At 40.5% G+C, this 22221-nt stretch overlaps 1 protein-coding gene across 2 annotated transcripts; it reads right to left on the reverse strand.

Annotated features, from left to right (window-relative positions):
- Positions 1-327: 327 nt before the first annotated feature.
- Positions 328-22198, reverse strand: LOC120326877 (uncharacterized). Of its 2 annotated transcripts, none has more exons than XM_078111661.1 (14): positions 21924-22198; positions 13799-13968; positions 12327-12518; positions 11551-11642; positions 7799-9691; positions 7216-7318; positions 6766-6911; positions 5354-5446; positions 4481-4669; positions 3835-3897; positions 3016-3075; positions 2190-2240; positions 1913-1969; positions 328-1478 (listed from the first exon to the last, which is right to left on the reverse strand). In XM_078111661.1, exons 1-14 carry the CDS (start codon positions 22001-22003, stop codon positions 1365-1367), a joined length of 3303 nt encoding a protein of 1100 aa, XP_077967787.1. In that variant the 5' UTR covers positions 22004-22198; the 3' UTR covers positions 328-1364. The 2 variants fall into 2 exon arrangements, with proteins under 2 accessions (XP_077967787.1, XP_077967788.1); XM_078111662.1 differs by lacking the exon at positions 21924-22198 and adding an exon at positions 19821-19926.
- Between the last annotated feature and the right edge of the window lie 23 nt (positions 22199-22221).

A 22221-nucleotide genomic window follows, 5' to 3' on the forward strand; every position in this document is an offset into this window, starting at 1 on the left:
CGTAACAATCTACATACAGGGGACAGGGGCGTATCCAAAAATTTTTAAATGTCGAGTTCTAAAATTCCTATTTACCAAGTTAGATCGAAACAGTTAGCGGGGTCCGGCCGAACGCCGGGAAACGTGTCTCCGTGAATCTTGTTGGTCTAAAAAGCGTTTCAAACTTCGAAAAATTACTATGCATGATACAGAAAGATGCTATTTTTTATTTCAAAAGTAAAGGGGGGGGGGGGGGGGGGTCCAACCCCAAAACCATCACCCTGGCTGTGTGTGTGGGCTCTGTCTAATCACCAACTAGAAATTGTTAATAAAATGACACACAACATTTGCTTATTTTATATTATAAAACAGTGACTTTACATTTGTGTATTTATAATACAGAACCCAACAAATTTTCTATAAAACACAAGAACGCAAATAGGGTTTTCCTCATTCCACTCCAAACAAGGGTTATATAAGCAAGTTTTATTCTGTTCTCCAGGCTTATTTAATTCAGGGACGTAGCCAGTAATTTCTAATTGCAAAGTTAGACCAAATCAGCTAGATCAGGGCTACTCAACTATTTTTACCGAAGATCCGCATACAAAACATCAAAATTTTTTAGGTCCGGCGTTTCCATAATTTATATTTCGGCATCCGCAAACGCGCACATCCTCGACTGGCTAACGATTATTATTAGCTAATCAAGATTGTTTATTATGGTGTTACAGTTCTTTTCATATTTATTCAAAACAATAAATGTCATTTTATAAAATGAAACTTTAAAAGTGAGGATAATGATCCAAAATAAAGAATTGGGTGCGGTCCGAATCAAATAGTCGAAAGATCCGGATTCGGACCGCGGTCCGCCAGTTGAGTAGCCCTGAGCTAGATAATCGTGTGAATTTCCAGGTATTGAGGGTCAAAAAGCGTTGCAAGCTACTAAAAATTGCTACCGGTATTTATATTACAGATAAATGCTTTCTTTACAGGACGACATGGCAATCACTCAACCTTCTGGCTATGCCCCTGGAAAGGAGATTGTCCCAATGTATATAAATGCTGCTCGTATACAAGGCGTAAAAAAAAATCTTGAAAAAAAATTCCAGATAAATGGCGTCCACCATCCAAAAACTCGAGTCTTCATTAAGAAAACTTATCATTTTTCCAGAGAATATCCAAAGGACGGTTATGCATATTCGGAAGCAAAGGAGACTCATTATTGATGGGAGCGTCAAGAAAGCTATTGTTGAGTAATAAGCCGGACTACAAATTCAGTCACTAATTTTACTTTGTTTGCTCGCTGGAAAAAAACAAGACAAAATTTGTTGGGTTGAAAGAAAAACACAGTGCGATTTAAAGAAATGAAACTATAAAAACTAAAATCATGTTGCTTCTTCAGCCATGGATACGCTTTGTTCAGCCTCCGGAGGGCTCTCTTCTTGTTTTGAGGGCTCCTCCTCAGTCTTTTCTGGCTCTGCTGCTTCCTCAGGTTTAGTCTAAATTAAGAAATTTTTGTATTAATAGGGTAGACTTATTATGTGTTATACTATAAGCGTGCTTGTGTACCAAGTATGACAATGATTGTTAGGGCTGACATGCCTGATGCATGTGTGCAAACGCTTGTTTCCATCAGACTTTAAACTGCTTGTGCTAATTCCTCAGATCGCTGTTTGCTTTCGCTTTTATTATTCTCCACTAATTACTAATTCGGGTTGGCGAGGATGGGGTATATGTGGCTTGCTTTACACATTATATTCAGAGCGTGGGAAATTACAATATTTATTTTACTAGACGATTCAATATTATTTTCAACAGAAAATTTATATCCATAAAAGCTATAGCCGTAATTTCAGGCAAAAGTGGGCCGGATACAGCCCTCGTGTGATTGTCCACCCCTATTCTAGGGAGAGCAACCAGTAAAATATTTTACCTCGTCAGCTGCAGCCTCTGGAGCGGATTCAGACTCTGCTGGTTTGTCTTCCGTTTTCTGTAACATGAAGATGGGATATGTTAAGCGGGTATGATTTATCAATGTTTCTCGTGTTCACTACAAAGTTAATTCATCCGGGACAAATAGATGGTCACTTGTTCCCATGCCTACCTAGGACTTCGAAAAAAAATTTGAATTCCACTACTGCACACAACCACAGGCATATGATAAATTAAAATAAAATCCATGCTACATTTTTATAAGAAATAGTTCATACCTCTTCAGTTTGAGCTTCTGGAGCAGATTCAGCTGGTTTGTCTTCAGATTCCTGTCAAAAATACTAATTATTTTTGAAAGTAGTTCATCAGTTATTGTGCTAAATCAGGGGTGTGACAATTCTCCCATGGAGAAGTACCAATCTTGCATGATGTGCGTCCCGCAAAACGAGCTTTTAATTTAGTTGGTACGTGCCAGTAATTCCAATCCCTTCGCGCTGCGCAAGGGCTATACCTGAGTACAATATATTATCTATGATGTAACAGCTAGCTTGTGGAAAGCGAACAAGCGCTTGTTAAAAGATCAGAACCAAATTTTTTTTTGCGCCTGCAACTACCAGAAAGCCCACGATTTCACCAAGTTATTTGTATCTGACCCTCTTATATTAAAGGTTGCACACTCATGTACATGAGCAACAATGCCCGATACATCTATGCTGATTTTAACGATGCTTTTTTCAAGCCTTTCACATTGTCTAATCACAATCTAAGTTTCGAAAAACCGAAAGCTTTAGGAATTGGCATAGGGTCAACAGTGCTTAATAGTCACCCGTTCATGCCGAGCATGGGATCACTTAGCTAGGTATTTGTTTCAGATGAGTGGACTTGATGGTGAAGGAAGCCGTACACATGTGAACTACCATTCGACGACAAGTAGTCCAGCAATCCACTCATGCTTTCGCACATAATTATTCCGGGGTTTCAAACCAGCGAATGTTACAATGGGGTGTGGAGCGTATCCCTATCGCTTAGCACCATGTGCCCCACCACCGAGCCAGTCCCATCCCATGGGGCATTGCATTTGAGATCTATGCAAAGTCAACTTACCGCTGGTTTCTCTTCCTCTGCAGCTGCTGGTTCCTCTGCCTTAGCCTCTTCTGTTACTTCCTGTGGATGAAAAAAAAATTCGAAACTTTTTTCTAGGAAATCGAGATGACAACAATAACTAGTTTACACAAATCAACATGACTTGATTAGATTTGAGTCAAAAGCGCATAAGATATGATTTACATTTTATCCCGGAGAGAGGAAAGCCGATGAAACCGTTTGATCATATGGCTGACTGCAACGTCTTGTCCGGGTACCAGTCCATGTCGGGTATGGGATTAGTTAGCCAGTCATATGTTTTCAGATACATGAACACCAAATCCAAGATGACACGAAAAACTAGTTGACACAATTAGACTCCAGTCAAAAATGCATTAGATGGGATAAAACTTTTTTCAAAAACCAGAAACCCACCCGAAAGAAGATCTGTATATAAATTTATATCATCCTATGAAGATTTTTCTGGGGTTAAAGGTCGGGGAAAGGTCCATACAACGCTTACTCGTGCATTTTCCCCCAAACAAAGCTAGATAAAAGCAGTCACGTAATATGAAACATAATATACAGAGTAAAAAATTTGGTGCCCCAGTAGCGTGTGTACCAGGTTAGGATTAGGCCATAATTTTATTGCGATTTTCCTTATTTTAGTTCTATTATGAGTTTGTGGACTGTCTTTGTTAGCCAAGTGAATATACCCCCTGTCCATAGGTTTCAGTCCATTTACCCAACTTGATGTAAAGCAGGCGAACAAAATTAGTTACCTTCATATTGGTACACACACTTCTGAAGCGCCAACATTTTTTGTACAATTGTACTTACCGCAGGTTTTTCTTCCTCCGTAGCTGCTGCTGGTTCCTCAGTTTTTGTTTCTTCTGCTGGGTCCTGTGATGAAGAAGTGATTTTAAAAACTGGAGGATGGCTGAAACTAGAAATTTGATTCCATTATTTTGGACAAAAAATGGAGGAGGCTGAAACTATGTATAAGAGAATTGCTGGACTTATCCCCGTCGTAGGGTGGTTCACGTACAAAAGAAACGATGACTCCGAACACCGCTAACATCGTAACCATGGAGATAGCAGTGACAAGGCAGTATCACAACAATACCTTTGTGAGATGCCCATGGTCTAACAAAAGGCAATATACGTCAGATTGTGAGATCCTATCCTTTCACACTACACATAAAGATTGGTTAACATAGGATAGGATTTACATATTTATCCTGGGGAGAAGAAAGAGATAAGACGACTTAATGACATGCCGAACCACGGCCTCTCGTCCGGTTACCAGTTCAGGTCGGGTATGGGATTAGTTAGTCAGTTATTTGTTTTCGGAAGCATGGACTTGACTTGAGATTTGAATTTCTACCAACTCAGTATATATTTACACATGTCCAGGGCCTTGTGTAGATAAAGGTATAGAATATGTCTTATGTAAGATCGAACGTAGCTTTGCTTGCTGTCTTACCTCTGGTTTAGCTTCTTCAGCTTGTGGCTCTGCTGCTGCCGGTTCGGCCTCAACTTCTGCTGCAGCAGGCTCAACCTCAACTTCTGCTGCAGCAGGCTCAGTCTCAACTTCTGCAGCAGCAGGCTCAACCTCAACTTCTGCTGCAGCAGGCTTAGCCTCAACTTCTGTTGCAGCAGGCTCGGCAGCTTCCTGAAATGTAAATCTATTTTCATTTATGTAATTTTGGTGATGCCTCAATCGTGAATTCAAATCAGTAGTAGGATTCAGCCAGTTTGCACCGGTTCTAAAGAACAGTCTCACGGAATTTTATGAGATCAGCGAACCGGTTAGCATTATTTGTTGCTGTAAATGTTCTGTTTGTAACAGAACCGGGTGAAAAATATGACTTTTGTGATGGAACCGGCTGACAAAAAAATTGAATCCCACCACTGATTCAAATCATTTTTCTTCAAATGTCATTAGACTCCTTTTTTCCCAGGCCTGTATGCCTGTCTAGGGCAGAAGTGGGCAAGGTTTTCGAAACTAGGGCCAGAAATTTTGCCCATCTACACTGGCGGGCCATGCAAGTGTGACATAACAGTTACATTTTATGAACAATATTCACAGTGTTGCAAAAGCAAAAGTGGAAAACAATGAGACTCATGCCAAAATTAAATTGAAACACAATCTTACACATTCCTTGAGTTATTTTTTAACTGAAACATCAAAATTTGGTTTTTAGTTTGGTTGTGGCAGCATCAGGCGGGCCAGATTGAATTACCCAACGGGTCAGATTTGGCCCGCGGGTTGTAGTTTGCCCATGCCCGGTCTAGAGCCTTATGTGGATTGAAACACCTTAATAATTTTTTTTTATCAGAATCAGGGCCTTCAAACCTCAGTTTTTTCTTCTGTCTTTGTTTCTTCAGCTACAGCAGGGGCATCAGTTGTTTCAGCTGCCAGTGTCTCTCCTGTCACAACTGCTGGAGCCTTTATAAAAGAAAATAAGGATTCATGTCTAGGCTAATGCAACCAAAACAAATATTCCTGTACACAGCACAGACCAACAACTGAACAAGAAAATATGGATTGAGCCCCTTCAGCGTCTCACCCGTCCGCGCCTTGCCTTTCCCTGGCTCGGCGGTGTGGGGCATCGTGCTAACGTTGGCAATATACTTGCCAATGCCTGAAAACAAATAACTGACTAACTAATCCCATACCCGACATGGAATGGTGACCGGGCAAGATGATGTGGTTCACCATATAAGCCTCTCTCCCGGTAACTATGTAAATCCTACACTATCATTAAACTGGTAACTATTCCTCTCTCCCGTGATGTTTAATTCAAAATCCAATTCTTTCTCATTTCACCTAATGCATCACTATAGTTCTATATGGGTTCAGTAGTTCTCTGCATTTTAGTGATTGCCGATAATTTTCCTTCTGAGCGAGTTCATGTTGCCTTGTTCTGATGCTTTTTATACCTTGCTCTCCGAATCGAACCTAGTAACCACTGATATGAAATGATGTGCTATTTTTTGAGTACTGGAATCTACTCAAATTATTACACCCTGAGTGAGGTGGTAAACATAGGACTCGAACCTGGCATCTTTAATAGCGTGTGACGTCAGTTAGGTATAACCAGTGGTGGGATTCAAATTTTTTGTCAACCGGTTCCATCATACAAATGTCATATTTTCAGGCGGTTCTGTCACGGAAAGTCATGTAACGCTAACCGGTTCGCTGATCTCATAAAATTATCTATAGAACCGGTGCGAACCAGCTGAATCCCACTACTGGGTATAACCCCATTAATTACGTTGATGCCTTAAACTTGGAATTTCATATTCATTTTGGAGGAAAGAAGAGATAAAAAGACGACTTAATCATATGGCAAATCACTGACGCTGGTCAATCCAGTTACTAGTCCTTGTCAATTATGGCAATAGCTAGCTAGATATTTGTTTCAGACAAATGAACTTGATGGTGGAATAAGCCATAACCGACCGGCGGTTACATGAACCACCCTACGGCGGTTAGAGTCCAGCAATCCTCTCGTACATAACTATCCCAGAACCTGCGAACCCACGCAGGGCAACCAGAGATGCAATGGCGAGCGAATTCTTAAGGCTTCGCATGATACGTCACACCACCGAGACTATTGGTAAGATTAATCTTGCAGACCTATAACACAGACACTTGTAACTATCCTCCCAAAGGTCTCCTAATTTTTGTCGAGGATTGGTGACCTCGCTTTCGGCAAGCTTGAGCTAACTCATGAAAAGCTGGAATTGTCATGCCAAACAAACCTCAGATTGGATAGGTTCTACATCAGCTTCAACTTGTTCTGCTGGGGCTGCTTCGGCCTGTGGTTCCTCAGCTGCTTCCGCCTGTGGTTCTTCTGCAGTTGTTGCCGGCGGAGTCTCATCTTGCTCTGCTGTTGTTTCTGGGATGGCTAGATATAAAGACAGAGTATTTTAATTCAATTACCAAGTTCTTGCACTCTGAGTGAATAACTGATCACTTAATCCAGCCAGGGACAGGTGAAAGGTCATAACCCCCCCTTTGAAATTGAAAAAAAAAATTTTTTTATGTATCATTCATAGCAACTTTTCGCAGGTTGGTACACTTTTCAGACATTCACGTCGTTAAAAAACACATGTTTTCCGACAGTGTAACAAACACCAATAGAGTGGTTTACTTAACCGCTGGTAGGTTGAAAAAATATGAAAATCCTGTCTCAATATAACTAATCGAACCTCCTTCAGTTGCCTCTGGAGCTGCTTCCTCCGTCTTTTCCGCTTGGGCAGCAACGGGAGCCTCTTCCTGTGCTGGTTGTGATTCTGCAGTTTCGTCTTCTTTCTAATATTAGAATGAATTTTAATTTTCATGAAACTGGCAACTGTCATAGTAAGTCATGTCTTTTCCAGTCGCATAGTATTCGGGTTATTTAGAGAATTCAGAAAAATTGTCCTGTTCAACATGGCGGAATAAGACAATTATACTTAGTACTGTTCAAGTAAAATTTAGGAATATTGTATGAAATATTTAAAGCATTGCCAATTCATAAAAAGCAAATTTTGCTCATGATTCAATGAATTAAATATGATGGAAATTTCTGCCAGGAATTGAAACAATTATTATTAAGGGGTTCATAGAATTAATGAAGCAAGCAAATTACTGATTAGTGATATTGTCCTACAAAATCCACAAGCAAATTCAAAATGGCATGCATCTACTAGACTACAAAGTTTATTGGTTACCTCACCAGGAATCAAACATAATACCTCCTGAATATCCACTAGAGTCCCTGTTATTACCCTCCCTAATCCCGGTTATTACCGTTTCAGATTCCTGCAGTGCTGGTTCAGGCTCCTCAGCAGCTGGTTCAGCTGCAGGCTCTTCAGCGGCTGGTTCAGCTGCAGGCTCTTCAGCGGCTGGTTCGGCTGCAGGCTCTTCAGCGGCTGGTTCGGCTGCAGGCTCTTCTGCGGCTGGATCAGCTGCAGGCTCTTCAGCGGCTGGTTCAGCTGCAGGCTCTTCAGCGGCTGGTTCAGCTGCAGGCTCTTCAGCAGCTGGTTCAGCTGCAGGCTCTTCTGCCGCTGGATCAGCTGCAGGCTCTTCAGCGGCTGGTTCAGCTGCAGGCTCTTCAGCGTCTGGTTCAGCTGCAGGCTCTTCTGCGGCTGGTTCAGCTGCAGACTCTTCTGCGGCTGGATCAGCTGCAGGCTCTTCAGCGTCTGGTTCAGCTGCAGGCTCTTCAGCGTCTGGTTCAGCTGCAGGCTCTTCAGCGGCTGGTTCAGCTGCAGACTCTTCTGCGGCTGGTTCAGTTGCAGGCTCTTCAGCGGCTGGTTCAGCTGCAGACTCTTCAGCTGCAGGATCTTCGGCGGCTGGTTCACCAGCAGGCTCTTCAGCAGTTAGTTCAGCTACAAACTCTTCAGTAGCTGGTTCAGCTGCAGGCTCTTTAGCAGCTGGTTCAGTTGCAGGCTCTTCAGCTGCCGGCTCTTCTGCGGCTGGTTCAGCTGCGGGCTCTTCAGCAGTTGGTTCAGCTACAAACTCTTCAGTAGCTGGTTCAGCTGCAGGCTCTTCAGCAGCTGGTTCAGTTGCAGGCTCTTCAGCGATTGGTTCAGCTGCCGGCTCTTCTGCGGCTGGTTCAACTGTGGGCTCTTCAGCAACTGGTTCAGTTGCGGGCTCTTCAGTGACTGGTTCGACCGCGGGCTCTTCAGCAACTGTTCCAGCTGCAGACTCTTCAGCGACTGGTTCAGTTGCAGGCTCTTCAACAACAGGTTCAGCTGCAGGCTCTTCAGCGGCTGGTTCAGTTGCAGGCTCCTCAGCAGCCGGTTCAGCTGCAGGCTCTTCAATAGCTGGTTCAGTTGCAGGCTCTTCAGCAGCTGGTTCAGTTGCAGGCTCTTCAATAGCTGGTTCAGCTGCAGGCTCTTCAGCAACTGGTGCAGCTACAAGCTCTTCAGCGACCGGTTCTGCTGCAGGCTCTTTAGCAGCTGGTCCAGATACAGGCTCCTCAGCGACTGGTTCAGCTGCCGGCTCCTCAGTAGCTGGTTCAGCTGCAGGCTCTTCAGTGGTTGGTTCGTTTGCAGGCTCCTCAGTTGCAGGCTCTTCTGCAGCTGGTTCTGTGGCAGGCTCTTCAATATCTGGTTCAGCTGCAGGCTCTTCAGCGGCTGGTTCGGCAGCAGGCTCTTCAGCAGATGGTTCAGCCGTAGACTCTTCAGCGACTGGTTCAACCGCAGATGGCTCTTCAGCAGGCTCTGCTGCATCTAGACCTGTCTTGGTGCAGACCAATGACTGACACACAGCAGCATGGTCTAATTCAGCATCATTCCTACTTTGGACCTCGATTGGCTCAATTGGCACTTCAGAAACTTTCTGAGGGGTGGAGACAACAGGTGAAGATGTTACTGGTGGCTTCGATTGAGCCTGGCGTCCCACCACTTCCAGCAGACCAATGTCTGAGTGTCTGCGTATACTTTCAGGCTGTGATGCTGCATCTAACGTCTCTCTGACAACAAGGGATGATTCACTTGGCGCGTTCAACTCTTCTATTTGTTGCGTATCGCTCTGCACAACGCATAACGAACTAGGAGGGCCGATACTATCTAAACTCTCTCCTGATTGTACAAGAGCTTCTATTAAAGCTGTTTTATCTGTTGTTGCATCGCTTGCTTTTCTCTCGAACGAAGAACTGCTGCAAGCTTGGTCTTGTAACTGCTCTATATCTTTCTGAGTCTGATGTCATCATGTTGATGATGTCACAATTGTATGACCCCATTATTGTTCCCATGATTGTAAAAATGATCAAGCACACATAGCAATTGTGGAGCGGATGTTAGTGATCCACACAAGAGTAGATGAGAAAAAAAGAGCTGTTGTGAGTTACATGTTAGTGCACTATACCAGGGTGGTCCAAGATTGGCAGCTCCGCGGGCCACAAAATTACTTTTGCATTGTTCGCGGGCCACAATAGTGCCAAGAACTTTGCTCGTTTAACTTTGCTAGTGGCCTCAGCAAGCCATAACACTAGTCAATTCAGTTACATTAGTGATGCTACAATATGTCAAAAGATTTTTCGGTTAATTTTATGACGAAACAACACAAAATGCGATTTTTGATTCCTCTCCGAATGCGGCGCAAGTCACAGATAATGAGATGGCGGGCCACATGTGGCCCGCGGGCCTGGGTTTGGACCACCTGTGCTACACTTTATAACAGGGGTGTTTATTTAACCCAGGATGTGCAACATTTTTAAACATAAACCTGTCGGATCAGGTTTTTATGCTCGATGGAGTGTTGACGAGGCCACACTAAATGGCATGGCGGGCAGGGTTGCAACCCGAGAGCCGGCTGTTGCACACCCCTGGCCTATAAGCATATTGTGTTAAGCACTACAAGCAATAACTTTAATGATAACTATTATAATTACATCAGGCAAGAGATTTTTTAGAAGCTGCCATGTAGAAGATTGAATTAAATTTCTTCCTAGAAAATTGAGGCTCAATTTTCATGGCTTTCAAATTTAAATAAATATCTTTTTTGGGGCTCCCGAAGTATGCGAACCAGGATGGCGGACATCGGAATGTAATATGTGTACTAGGTTAGGGTTAGGCCATAATTTTAGGTATAAATACTACAGGAGGCTCTTGGCTAGTCTTCGAACTGATAATAGGACTAAAATAAGGAAAATTGGAAAAAAATTATCGCCTAACCCTAACCTGTTACCCATGTTACGTTCCGATGTCCGCCATCTTGGTTCGCATACTTCGGGAGCACCTCTTTTTTTTAACAATATGAAAACCCAATCTGGGGAGATTAGAGTGATTAAGCAAAAGTAAAACCAATTGCAATGTTCAAAAGACACTCAGCCCCAGCAAGTGTGCATGCAATTAGTGAAAACACTCTACAGCAGTGCTTGCCGACCTTTTTCAGTTTGAGACCAACTTTTATTGGAATTTCTTAGTTTGGGACCCACTTTTATGGCCATTTTTTCTGTACCACTTACAATTATTATACCAGAAAAGAAACAATGCAATTTACTATTAATGCGAAACTTGATCTTGCATATTGGATATTATCAGATCAAGTCTGATAAGGATGCATAATTCTAATTGTTATATCGTTTCATAATTTCCCGATCTAATCGAAAACTGTATGTAACATTTGAAAACACCTCCGACTGGTTGGGAAACACCGCTCTACAGAATAGACTTCTAGATGAAGTGAAATTAAATTTAAAATGGTTGTGAAACACTAGGGTATGTGTTATGGCATGCTCACATCAGATTGCTGGTCATCCTTTGCCACAGCTGCAGATTTTTATCATATGGTTTTTGAACACACTAATAGGGACCTAACATTTTAAAGATCTAAAACGCAGAATTTCAAAGCAATTTAAATATGCAATATGTTTTGGACATCCATGTTCTAAACCCAAGTAAGAGGGTGATGTGTGTCATGGGATGTGAACCTGCGACCTTGTGAGGGGTTACCAGCAGTATAGTGATGGTTGTGCTCACAACACTTTCAAGAGCAAGTAAAACTCAAACTCATGCAGTCTACAGATGGGTAAAGAATTAGAAAATGAGACTCACAGGAGCTTTGGAAGGTGATATTGATTTTCTTGTCTTGAATCCTCGGAATGATGCTTGGATCATGGTAGCTGCTTTTTGTACCTCTGGATCCTCTGTTGGGGAAAAAAAAATGATTTCAATATTTATCCCGTGCAATTTATTTCATAAAGATGTCCAACACCTAATACCCTACTATTTTATATACATTCTAAATACAATAATTTTCAAATGAAGAAATCGCTCCCAATTTAAACTGCGCCCAGTAATGTCTCGTACCACTGATTGGCACAACACGATTTTAAGATCTCAAAATGTTATGCCATTATGTTGTTTTGTTGACATTGCCATTATTCTTTAGGTCAACATGTGTACAAACTTTGAACATTGTAAAATACACATTTACAATCACAAAATTTACATTTAGTTATGGTCAGCAATTTATTTGGGGGGAAGTGCGCCATGAGTTTTTCCCCCGATAATTTGGCGCAGCATAAAGGAAAAGTTTGGGAACCGCTGCCCTAATCCATACCCAATGTGAATTACGCAGATATGATGAATAAGGAGAACCAATAAATAATACTGTGCGATGTTTTTGACAATCGGAAGATTACAATTCCGTTACTGATTGCCTAGAGCATCAGAGTCCCCCCAATATTCACCACTATGTATAAGATTGACTATCAATTAATAATTGATGTGAACGATTCAAAAAAGCTAAACCAATGTGAATTGACTAGTTCCTTTTACTGAGTATTTTCACTTTTGGTTATAAAATGGTTAAAGCAGAAACAACTCACCAAGATCAGGCATTTCTTCTTCTTCTTCTTGTTGAGTAACTTGCTCATCTTCAGCCGGAGCTGAGACAGGTTCCTGAGTGACTTCTTCGTAACTTTGTGGTGCAGGCTCTGGTTCTGCTTCCACTGCGCTTGGTAAAGTGACTTCTGATTCTACTATACGTTCGTTCACTAAGTATTCATCTGCACGACCATCTGGAAATCGATAAATAATGTTAGGATAAAGATGACTAGAATGGATCAAATATTTCCACCTTGTCAGTTTTCGAGGTTACTAATTTTTTCACCTACTCGACATCAAGTTGTATGAAGGGACAGAAGCCTATGGGCAGGGGATATATTCACTTGGCTAATACAGCCAGTCCCCGAGCTCGTAATAGAACTAAAATAAGGAAAATTAGAATGAAATTATGGCCCCAACCTGGTACACACACTACGGTACCTTTTTCCTTTCTAAGAGATGAATACATTCAAGTCAAATGCCCAAAACCTATGTTCGAAATGGAATGAGCATTTATCAATGACTGGGGGCCTCCTAATATAAAAAAGCCAGCCTTAAATCCCAAGCTGCAGTCTGGTCCTGTTTGGAGGTCAGCAGACCCATAATAATAGAATAGGATCCTTTATATTTAACCCAGGGGGAAAGAAAACCTGATAAGACAATTTTATCATATGGCGAACCACGGATCCTTGTCCGGTTACCAAAATAGTTCAGATATAGAATAGTTGATATTTATAAGTTTATGGTATAAGTATCAGATGCCATGGCAACATTAACACAAATATAAAACAATGTTGAAAGATTGTAGCGCTACAGTGACGAATATAAAACTATGTTCAGCCAGCATTTTTAGGAACCAAGCAACGACAGTGAGTATATCAGTTCTTCCGAACCTGTCAAGAGCCTTACAGTGTAATCATTTGCCATGGCAACCGTGTTTCTAGCGATAAGCACGATGTGCCTAGCGCACCCGTTAGGAATAACGATGGATAAATCTTGTGAGCAATCAAGTCCGAATGATGCGAAGTGTGTAACGAAAATCGTCGGATTACGGCTTCCTCCACTATCAAGTCCATGCTTCCGAAAACATATAACTGGCTAACTAATCCCATTACCTGGACTGGTAACCGGACGAGAGGCCATGGTTCGCCATATGATTAAGCCGTCTTATCGGTTTTCCTCTCCCCCGGGATAAATAAGTAAATCCTCCTATCCTATCCAAATAATAACTGGATAACTAATCCCATACCCGACATGTAATGGTAACCGGTCGGGAAGACGTCATGTTCATATCACCATACGATTAAGCCGTCAAGTCAGTCAGTGGTTATTTTTTCATGCAAAAGTATACATTGTAAATACAGAATAAGGAAAATAAAATCATTCTAGTTCTATATCATTTTAGTGTGAAGTTAGACACAGTAAACCGTCCTATGGGCTTTCTGATTCCCCGGGATAAATGCCTGTTTGTTACCTTCACGCTTCTGCAGTAAATGCTTGAAATATGCGGCGGCAAATTCGGGAATATTCTTGGGTTGTTCACGCAGTATCTCCCTTGCTAGATGTTCCAGAAGACTTTTAAATCCATGCGGAACTTGAAGCTTTATTGAACCGTACCTGACAGACATCTCGACGTAATCAATTCTGGAAAAGCAAGAGAAAATTTTGGGGTTATTTTGCCCAAAACAAAGCTGATTTATTTCTTATTTGTTTTTCCGTCTTTAATCAACCGATTAAGATGGCACACAACCTGATAACCCTAACCTGGTACACATTCACATACTATGTTCAGGTTGTGAACTGAATAGTACAGGAGCAATCAAAATTTTACCTAGAAGGCAAGCATAACTGACGATAAAGTTAAAATGTACAATAACGCGCTCGTACAGGTCTACTCTAAACAGGGCCTCAGGCAAGCAGTGATTTAGTGCATACATTTTTTATACCATGGCTTCAAGCAAGGCACTGGGCAAGCAATCATAGTTGAGAGCATTCACCAAAAAAACATGTGCCCCAAGATGGCGCACAACCTGATAACCTAACTTGGTACACATACTATGTTCAGGTTGTGCGCCATCTTTATGCAAATACCTCGGGAGCACATGAAATTTATGTTGTTTTTTGTAAAATCCCAAAACGATACTATGCAAGTAGCTACTAATGGATAGCGCTGTTGGTATTGTACAGATTGTCTCAACAAAATCGCACCAAATGTGACAGTAGACATGCATTCAATAATAGGTACCGTAAGTTGTTCCCCACATAGAGAGCGGTCAGTCTGCACACGATTTTTTCACGCAATTTGCTCTGAACAGACAGTCAGTCACAAATATATATGGCAGTACTAAACCTTAACGACCAGTTTCACTTTGGCGCAAAACACTGAATTTAGTCCGATTAGGGTTTTGAATCCACGTCCTCTACCCTTACTTGCAATAGTTTATTGAAATACGCGCTCATCTTTACCGGTCACTTTCTAAAATCGGCGGGCTCTCAACGGCCAATTCACCTTTGTCACTATTCCCTAGCAGTAAATCGTGCCTGAGAAGATAAGAATCTTTGGTAAATACAGCGCAAGGCGAAAACAAATGAAATGGATTTAGTCCGTCAAAAACGATATTTTAAACTAGGTTGCTTCAGATACTAGATAAAATGAAAGGGTTGTATAAATGCCTTTAATAATTGAGCGGAGGTTTACCGTGTATCTATCATTTTCGATAATTACCAAAACCGTATTGCGCCTTGTTATTGTAACATAAGAGAATCAGCGCCCGTGTAAATCAATGCTATTGGCGTGCTTTTAAGCATTTTTAATAATTAGAAAATAGTCTTACACTGAACATGCTTTTGTTATTATATAGGACGAAAGCCGATTTTCCGATGGATAAATGCTATTTAATATGGTTTAAAAGTTGAACTGATTTAAGGTGTTTTTAAGCGTCACACTCAAATATTGGCGGGATTTCAACGGTCAACTCGACAGTATCGCCGCGGACAACTACATTATCGATATTTTTGAGCAATAGATCGTGCCCCAGATAAGGATCTTGGTGAATACAGTTAAAAAACGAAAATGAATAAAATGGAATCCGTCCTGCAAAAACCGTGGCTGCTTCGCACACTAAAAAAATAAAGGAGATCAAATTCCTAACTAAGCGCTGGTTAACTTTGCCTCTACGCGTTCTTTAATAAGTACAAAAATCGGTACTTTCGTAGTATGTGGACCAAGATGGCGCACAACCTGAACCTAGTATTGTACCAGGTTAGGGTTGTTCAGGTTGTGCGTCATCTTGGTACGAATACATCCGGGGCCTTAAAATCAAACATTCGTTTCTTTGATACTAGGTGAACGAGCGTCAGCGGTAACTTCATGCATATTGCTTGTTTCTAAATTGAAGTGACTAATACTGAAACTATATTTGAACCAATAAAGACAACATTAGTAGCAAGAAACTGCCGAACAGCGAGGTCGGGAAGTCTAAAATTGTTGACTGGCGCATTGTGATGAGCGATATGAGAATGCGCTCGCTATTCCATCATAAGTTGCAATGATAAGCTTCGCGTGTTAGGACTTAGAATCCCGTTATACGTATTCAAACAGAATGATATTGTTAGATTCTTTGCCAAAATTAATTCTGTAACGTTTTATCTGACCAAAGTCAAAGCCTAGATTAACAATTTTTTACATATAAAAATCTTAAATATTTTTTTGCGAGTTCGAATCCCGTTCACGTAAAAGATAACTAACCAACTGTTATGCGTAGTCTAAATAGTTAATAATGTGTCCATAAATATACATATTATAATATTAAATAACTGAACAATATTAGTAAAACTACACCGATTAATTTATTTGTGTAATCCGGCATGAGCTAGTGTTATGCCCGACTCTCTTTTCGACTTTCGTACAGTTTCATTAGTTTACAATAGACGCAAAGGTAAATATTACAATATTATTGAATAATTAAATATTATTAACAAAACTACACTTACTACGAAATAATATTTCTGTATTAGCCAGTGTTTTATGCCTAACTCGCCTTGTGGCTTTTTGTAGTTTAAATTGTATATAACGTGTACGTGTCCATAAATACATTGTAATAATAATACTAATTAACTAAACAATATTAGTAAAACTATAACGAATACAAAATATTATTTCTGCTATATAGCCAGGGTTATGCTAAACTTGCTTTCTCACTTTTTTACAGTTTCATTAGTTTATAATAAGTGCTGAAATAAATATTACAATAATACCCAATAACCGGACAATATTACTAAATTTACACCAAATTCAACGTCATATTTTCTCCTCGAATACAACAGAATACACAAATATATTTCTTTAACGTTTCAGAAATATATTTGTTTTAGTGTGCAGCAAGACTCTTGAATCACTTAGGATAGTTATATTTACTATTTCCACAGCATCCTTGCATTATATGCATACAGATTCCCCGGCACAAAAGCATAGAAGAAGGATAGGTACCGGTAGTTAGTCCCATAGAAACCCAATCGAAAGCACAACATTTAAAGTAACACCTATTTCTTGGAAAGAATAATCTTTAACGGAAACAATTTTTCGCGCCACTCGCTCAACGGCAATGGCTTTGAAACTGGGCATTTACGCATGAATTATGCATTTGGATGTCGCGTGAGGTTGGGATAAGTAGCATGGAAACGCTTGTTCGCCAATTTCACAGTTTAAAACTAATGGAGATGAGCGCGATATACTTGTTAAAATTCCATGAGCAGGTGGTACACGAATAGTGCGAGATGATTTCCATTGCCCCACGAGAAGCGTACTCATAACTGTGTATAGCAGTGGTTCCAAACCTTTTATAGCCCGAGGCTCCCTTCCAGAGTCTTTTAGCACTCATGGCTCACATGAATTTTAGGGGTCGCAAAGAGTACACTAATTTCACACAAAGTATCATTTGTATTGTTCTTTTTTTAGACTTTTGATGTGAATCACAATTGAAAAATTAGTGCGAAACATAAATCTCACGATTTCGATAGAATACATAGGATCAGAGGAGCGGGCGCATGCATAACAATGCCGTCTTTGATCATAAGACCCGATAAGAGTCGCGGAAAATTTTAATACAAAATATTCATAAATTCTCTTTACAATTTTAAGTTTGATATGAAGTCAGTTCCCAATATATCTTAACCAGGTTTGTTGTTTTTTAATCAGTAATTGTTCAAGTATTTTTACTTCTTAATACATCTGTGAGGGCCAAAACAATATAGGGTATCGATAAATTCCCTTTGCAATTTAAAAAAAATGGAGAGTTTATAGACATCCTATACATTGAAGGGGGTCGCGATCTTAACAGTTTGGGAAACCCTGCTCTAATATAGAAACTTGTCTTTAACTCGTTACTAAAATGACCCGCGACTCGAGATCTGAGAATTTTACCTACCCCGGTTAACTCATAACACCATGATGAGATGTTTATTCGCCGTTCCAGAAGTGTGTGTCATTGAGGTAACTAATTTTGTTTGTCTAGTTCAGGGTCAGTCAACTATTTTCATCAAAGATCCGTTTACAAAACTTCAAAATGACTGAGGTCCGGACATTACAGAAAATTTATTCTTTTAAATAAACGAAACGCAATATTACGTTTAATACGAGAGCAATGAATGGCTCGCAAACATGGAAACAAATGTTGCACATCGGTATTAGTACGACAAACTGTATAGCTGTGTATTAAATTGAATCAAAATCATCTAAAACTAAAACGATGCTTATGCTGCCAAAATAAACAAGCAGACGCGGTCCAAATTAAATGGTCGAAAGATCCGGATTCGGACCGCGGTCCGCCAGTTGAGTAGCCCTGGTCTAGTTTACACTAATTTGTGTAAAGGGACTGAAAGTCTGAAACCTATGGGCAGGGGGTATATTCACTTGGATAACACAGATAGTCCCCGAACTCGTAATAGAACTAAAATAAGGAAAATCGGAATAAAATTATGGCCTCACCCTAACCTGGTACACATACTTCATGAGTACCGTTTATTTGGTATCACGTTTCAATGAGGACAATGTACTTTTACGATAAACTTAAAAAATCCTTTTCCCGCCGATAGAAAATCGTTAATAATCGTATTATAATCAAAACACGATTAAAAATTTATGAGCAATAGTCTGGAAGTCTGAACTAAAAAGGGAGACAATAACTCCCGATCCTTCCACAATTCTTTGCGCTAGTGTATCCGTATGCGTATGATGCAAGAATGCCGTAACAGGAATAGAAATACCTTACTATGCAATTCAAGAGTCCTGCTGTACACTAACACAGATGTATTTCTGTAACGTTTCGGCTGATCAAAATCAGACTTCCTCAGACAAGCAGTTTACAACAATCAAGAAGTAATTTATGGTCTATCCTACCCTAATAGTTGAACAACGTATTTGGGTAATTTGACATCGGTAGTTCGGCTTTACGTATGCATAATTTAGCGTGCCTACTTTTTTCAGTATGTCAAGTAATATATTGAAGCCTTAGATTATATCAAAGTCAATCCCGCCGAAAACTCGCTGTCTGTATAATGGCGATGTGGCACACGTGCTAAGCGTTGGAAATACGCACATAGCTATATGCGAGAGAATTGCTGGAATCCTTGTTGCCGTAGGGGTGGTTCATGTAACAGCTGGTCGGTTACGGCTTCCTCCACCATCAAGCCCTTACTTCCGAAACAAACAACTAACCAATCCCATACCCGACATGGAATGGTAAGCGGACGAGATGCCGTGGTTCACCATAAGATTAAGCCGTCTTGTCGGCTTTCCCCTCCCCGGGATGAATGAGTAAATCCTATCCTATAACTGTCTAATACGGACAGTAAAGCACGGTAGATATCATTCGAATAGCGTTAGGCAACCTATATTCATCCATATTTCTAACTGTTCTACGAAGAAGGTCATTTAATAGACGACTGGACTCACATACCAATCCTTATTTTTAACTTTCTATATTGCCTTCCAGTCTCTATCTACAGAGTATGTCATTCAAAAGCGTTCAGGACCATATATATATACCCCTATTCCATACCACGGCCTAATAACCTCTACAGAGGGGGCTATTTATGTAGCGACTTGGACAATATAGCGACATCATTTCCTAACATGCTGCCTATAACCCTGCCTCAGAAGAACATTCGAATAACTATCAATTCGTGCCATATATCCATCCCTATTGCTACCTTCCTGCCACCCACACGCTCAAAGCGATTACTCTACACGCGAAACAGCTTTTAGGCGTCCGTTACTACCCGACAACTTAATGCTAGGCGGAATATTCCACTCGAGTGTCGAGTTACTCGTAACCACAATGCTACGAGACAAAACAATGAGCGTTTTATTGTCTTGTGGATGTTTTGATAAAATACCACGATTTACGTTACACCAAACCAATTCAAAAAGAACAAACAATAGACATAAGTGAATCATAGATGGACCAGGTGGCCTAGCGTTGAATTGTTAGTCTTACCGTAACTATGCCGTTATCACGGGTTAAAATCTAGGTTCCAGCGCCCATTTCCGCCAACTCCATGCCTCGGAAGTCTATGCTTTCGAAAACAAGTAACTAGCCAACTAATCCCATATCCTACATGGACTGGTAACCGGACGAGATTTTATGATTTCGGACCCGTGACTTAATAACATTTGCAAAATTTTTGATGCTTGTATTGAGAAGTTTCTCGTGAATTCGCATTTATAAACTTTGCATATGTTTTAACACGTGGTTCACGTTACCGCTGGTCGGTTGCTTCCTCCACCATCAAGTCCATGCCTACGAACACAAGTAACTGGCTAACTAATCTCATATCTTACATGGACTGGTACCCGGACGAGAGGCCGTGATTCACCATATGATTAAGCCGTATTATCGGCTTTCCTCTTCAACGGGATAAATATATGAACCCTATCCTAACTTAAGCCGCAATTTACGTAACACCAGACCAATTCAAATGTGAAAACAATAGACGCAAGTGAATAATACGTGGGCACGGTGGCTTCGTGGTTAAAGCGTTGGACTTATGGGTGTAACACAGAGTGTCCATAAAGTCCCTTCACAATTTCAGTTTTGTTACGAAGTCAGTTCTCAATATATCTCTACCGGGTTTATTGTTTTTAATCAGTGATTTTTTAGGTATTTTTACTTCATTTAATACATCTGTGAGGACTAAAAGAATATATGGTATCGATAAATTCCCTTTGCACTTAAAATAAAATTTAAGACTTCATGGACACCCTATGGATTGGTTAATGTAAAAATGAAGATTTCCGCTCTTCCAAACTTGTAGTAGCTTCATAGATGCATTGTTCGCAGTAAAAGGTGTATAAGACGTATAAAAAAAAAATTACGTCCAGACATGGTCAATCAATAATCAACGACCGGGCAGATCGGATTAGGACGTCACATTGTGAGTGTCTATGATTTTTTGTTTTTGTAATGTAAATCAGAGTGATCAAAACAAACTTCGTATGCTGTATTAGGCCCATAATTGGCAGGTTATCGTTGTCGGTAGCCATGTCGTCTAAGATTTTCGGGGCTTGCCTCGAGTTTTGAACCAGAAAACTAAATTTACAAACCTGATTCCATCAGAATATCGTATGTTACGAAGACACGGGGCTCACAAAAACAGTAGAACACCGTGAACTAAAAGCTCGGACATAAACCGAAATCTGCGCAATTTTAGCGTGGACTAACAGAACGCTGCCGGCTTTTAAGTGTTTCACGACTCTTCGCAGTATTATCGTTATTCCTTGTTTCGACTTTGTTTACTGAAATACTCAATTCGAAATGAGACGTAAAATAGCGGTATTAGTATATTAAATATATTGTGATCCGTAGGTACCACACACGTTCCGGTTCAAATGATTGGACTGGAGTGTAGGCTAATAGAAAGTTGTTAAAAATTGATTTCCGACTTACACAGATTATCAAATTTATTACGACTTTATTTACCAAACTACTCAATTCTCGAATCCGAAATGAAGCGTAAAATAACATCATTGCTTCGTTGCTAAGAGACTATTCTGTCAAGTCACGCTCCGTTCAACTTCTGGCGATGAGTAGAGACTACACTTAAAATTACGAATGATCCTTTTTACGTTTGAAAATGATTGCAATTGCCAATAATGCTTCCGATAAACTATCGGTACTGTCACTATATTATTATGTTAGGACAAATAAAACGAGTTTATTATTGTCTCGCCTTTCACAGATAGTGTGGTTCACGGAACTGCTAGTCGGTTACGGCTTCCATTCACCATCAAGTCCATGCATCCGGAACAAATACCTGGCTAACTAATTCCATATCCGACCTGGACTGGTAATTAGACGAGAATCGTGGTTCGTCATACGATTAAGCCATCTTTTCTGCTTCCCTCTCCCCCCAAGATGAATGTGTAAAATCCTATCTTAAGTGTGTGGGACAATAACCTGTCTAATCCTAGCCTAAAATAATTGAAGAAAAGCGAATTAGGAAATTAATAGTGGAGCATTATCAGTACTAAACTAACGTTATCCTTTTTCCTGCGCCATGGAAAGACACTAGGAAGGCTATAAATAAATATAGAGACTTACTGCGCCCTCGTTCGTCTCTTTCTTTTATGCCTCGATGGGCGAGTCCAGATGGGTTGCGAGTCCTGAGCTTCTCCTGACATTTTGATGGTTATTTGTCGAGTTAATCAGCAAAAAATCTTTTTCACGGCAACTTCTTTATTCAAAATCTCTGTACATTCAGTAAAACCCTAAAAACCTAACTAAATTTAAGCTAAACTTGTTAAAAACAGCCACACATAGGTAGCAGGCGACAGCGTTAACTTGCTGCAAAAATCTTTTCAAATTGAACAAAATCTATCAGCTGTTTCACAAACAATAA

Source organism: Styela clava, chromosome 4, assembly GCF_964204865.1.
Source record: "Styela clava chromosome 4, kaStyClav1.hap1.2, whole genome shotgun sequence".
NCBI classification, from domain to species: Eukaryota; Metazoa; Chordata; class Ascidiacea; order Stolidobranchia; family Styelidae; genus Styela; species Styela clava.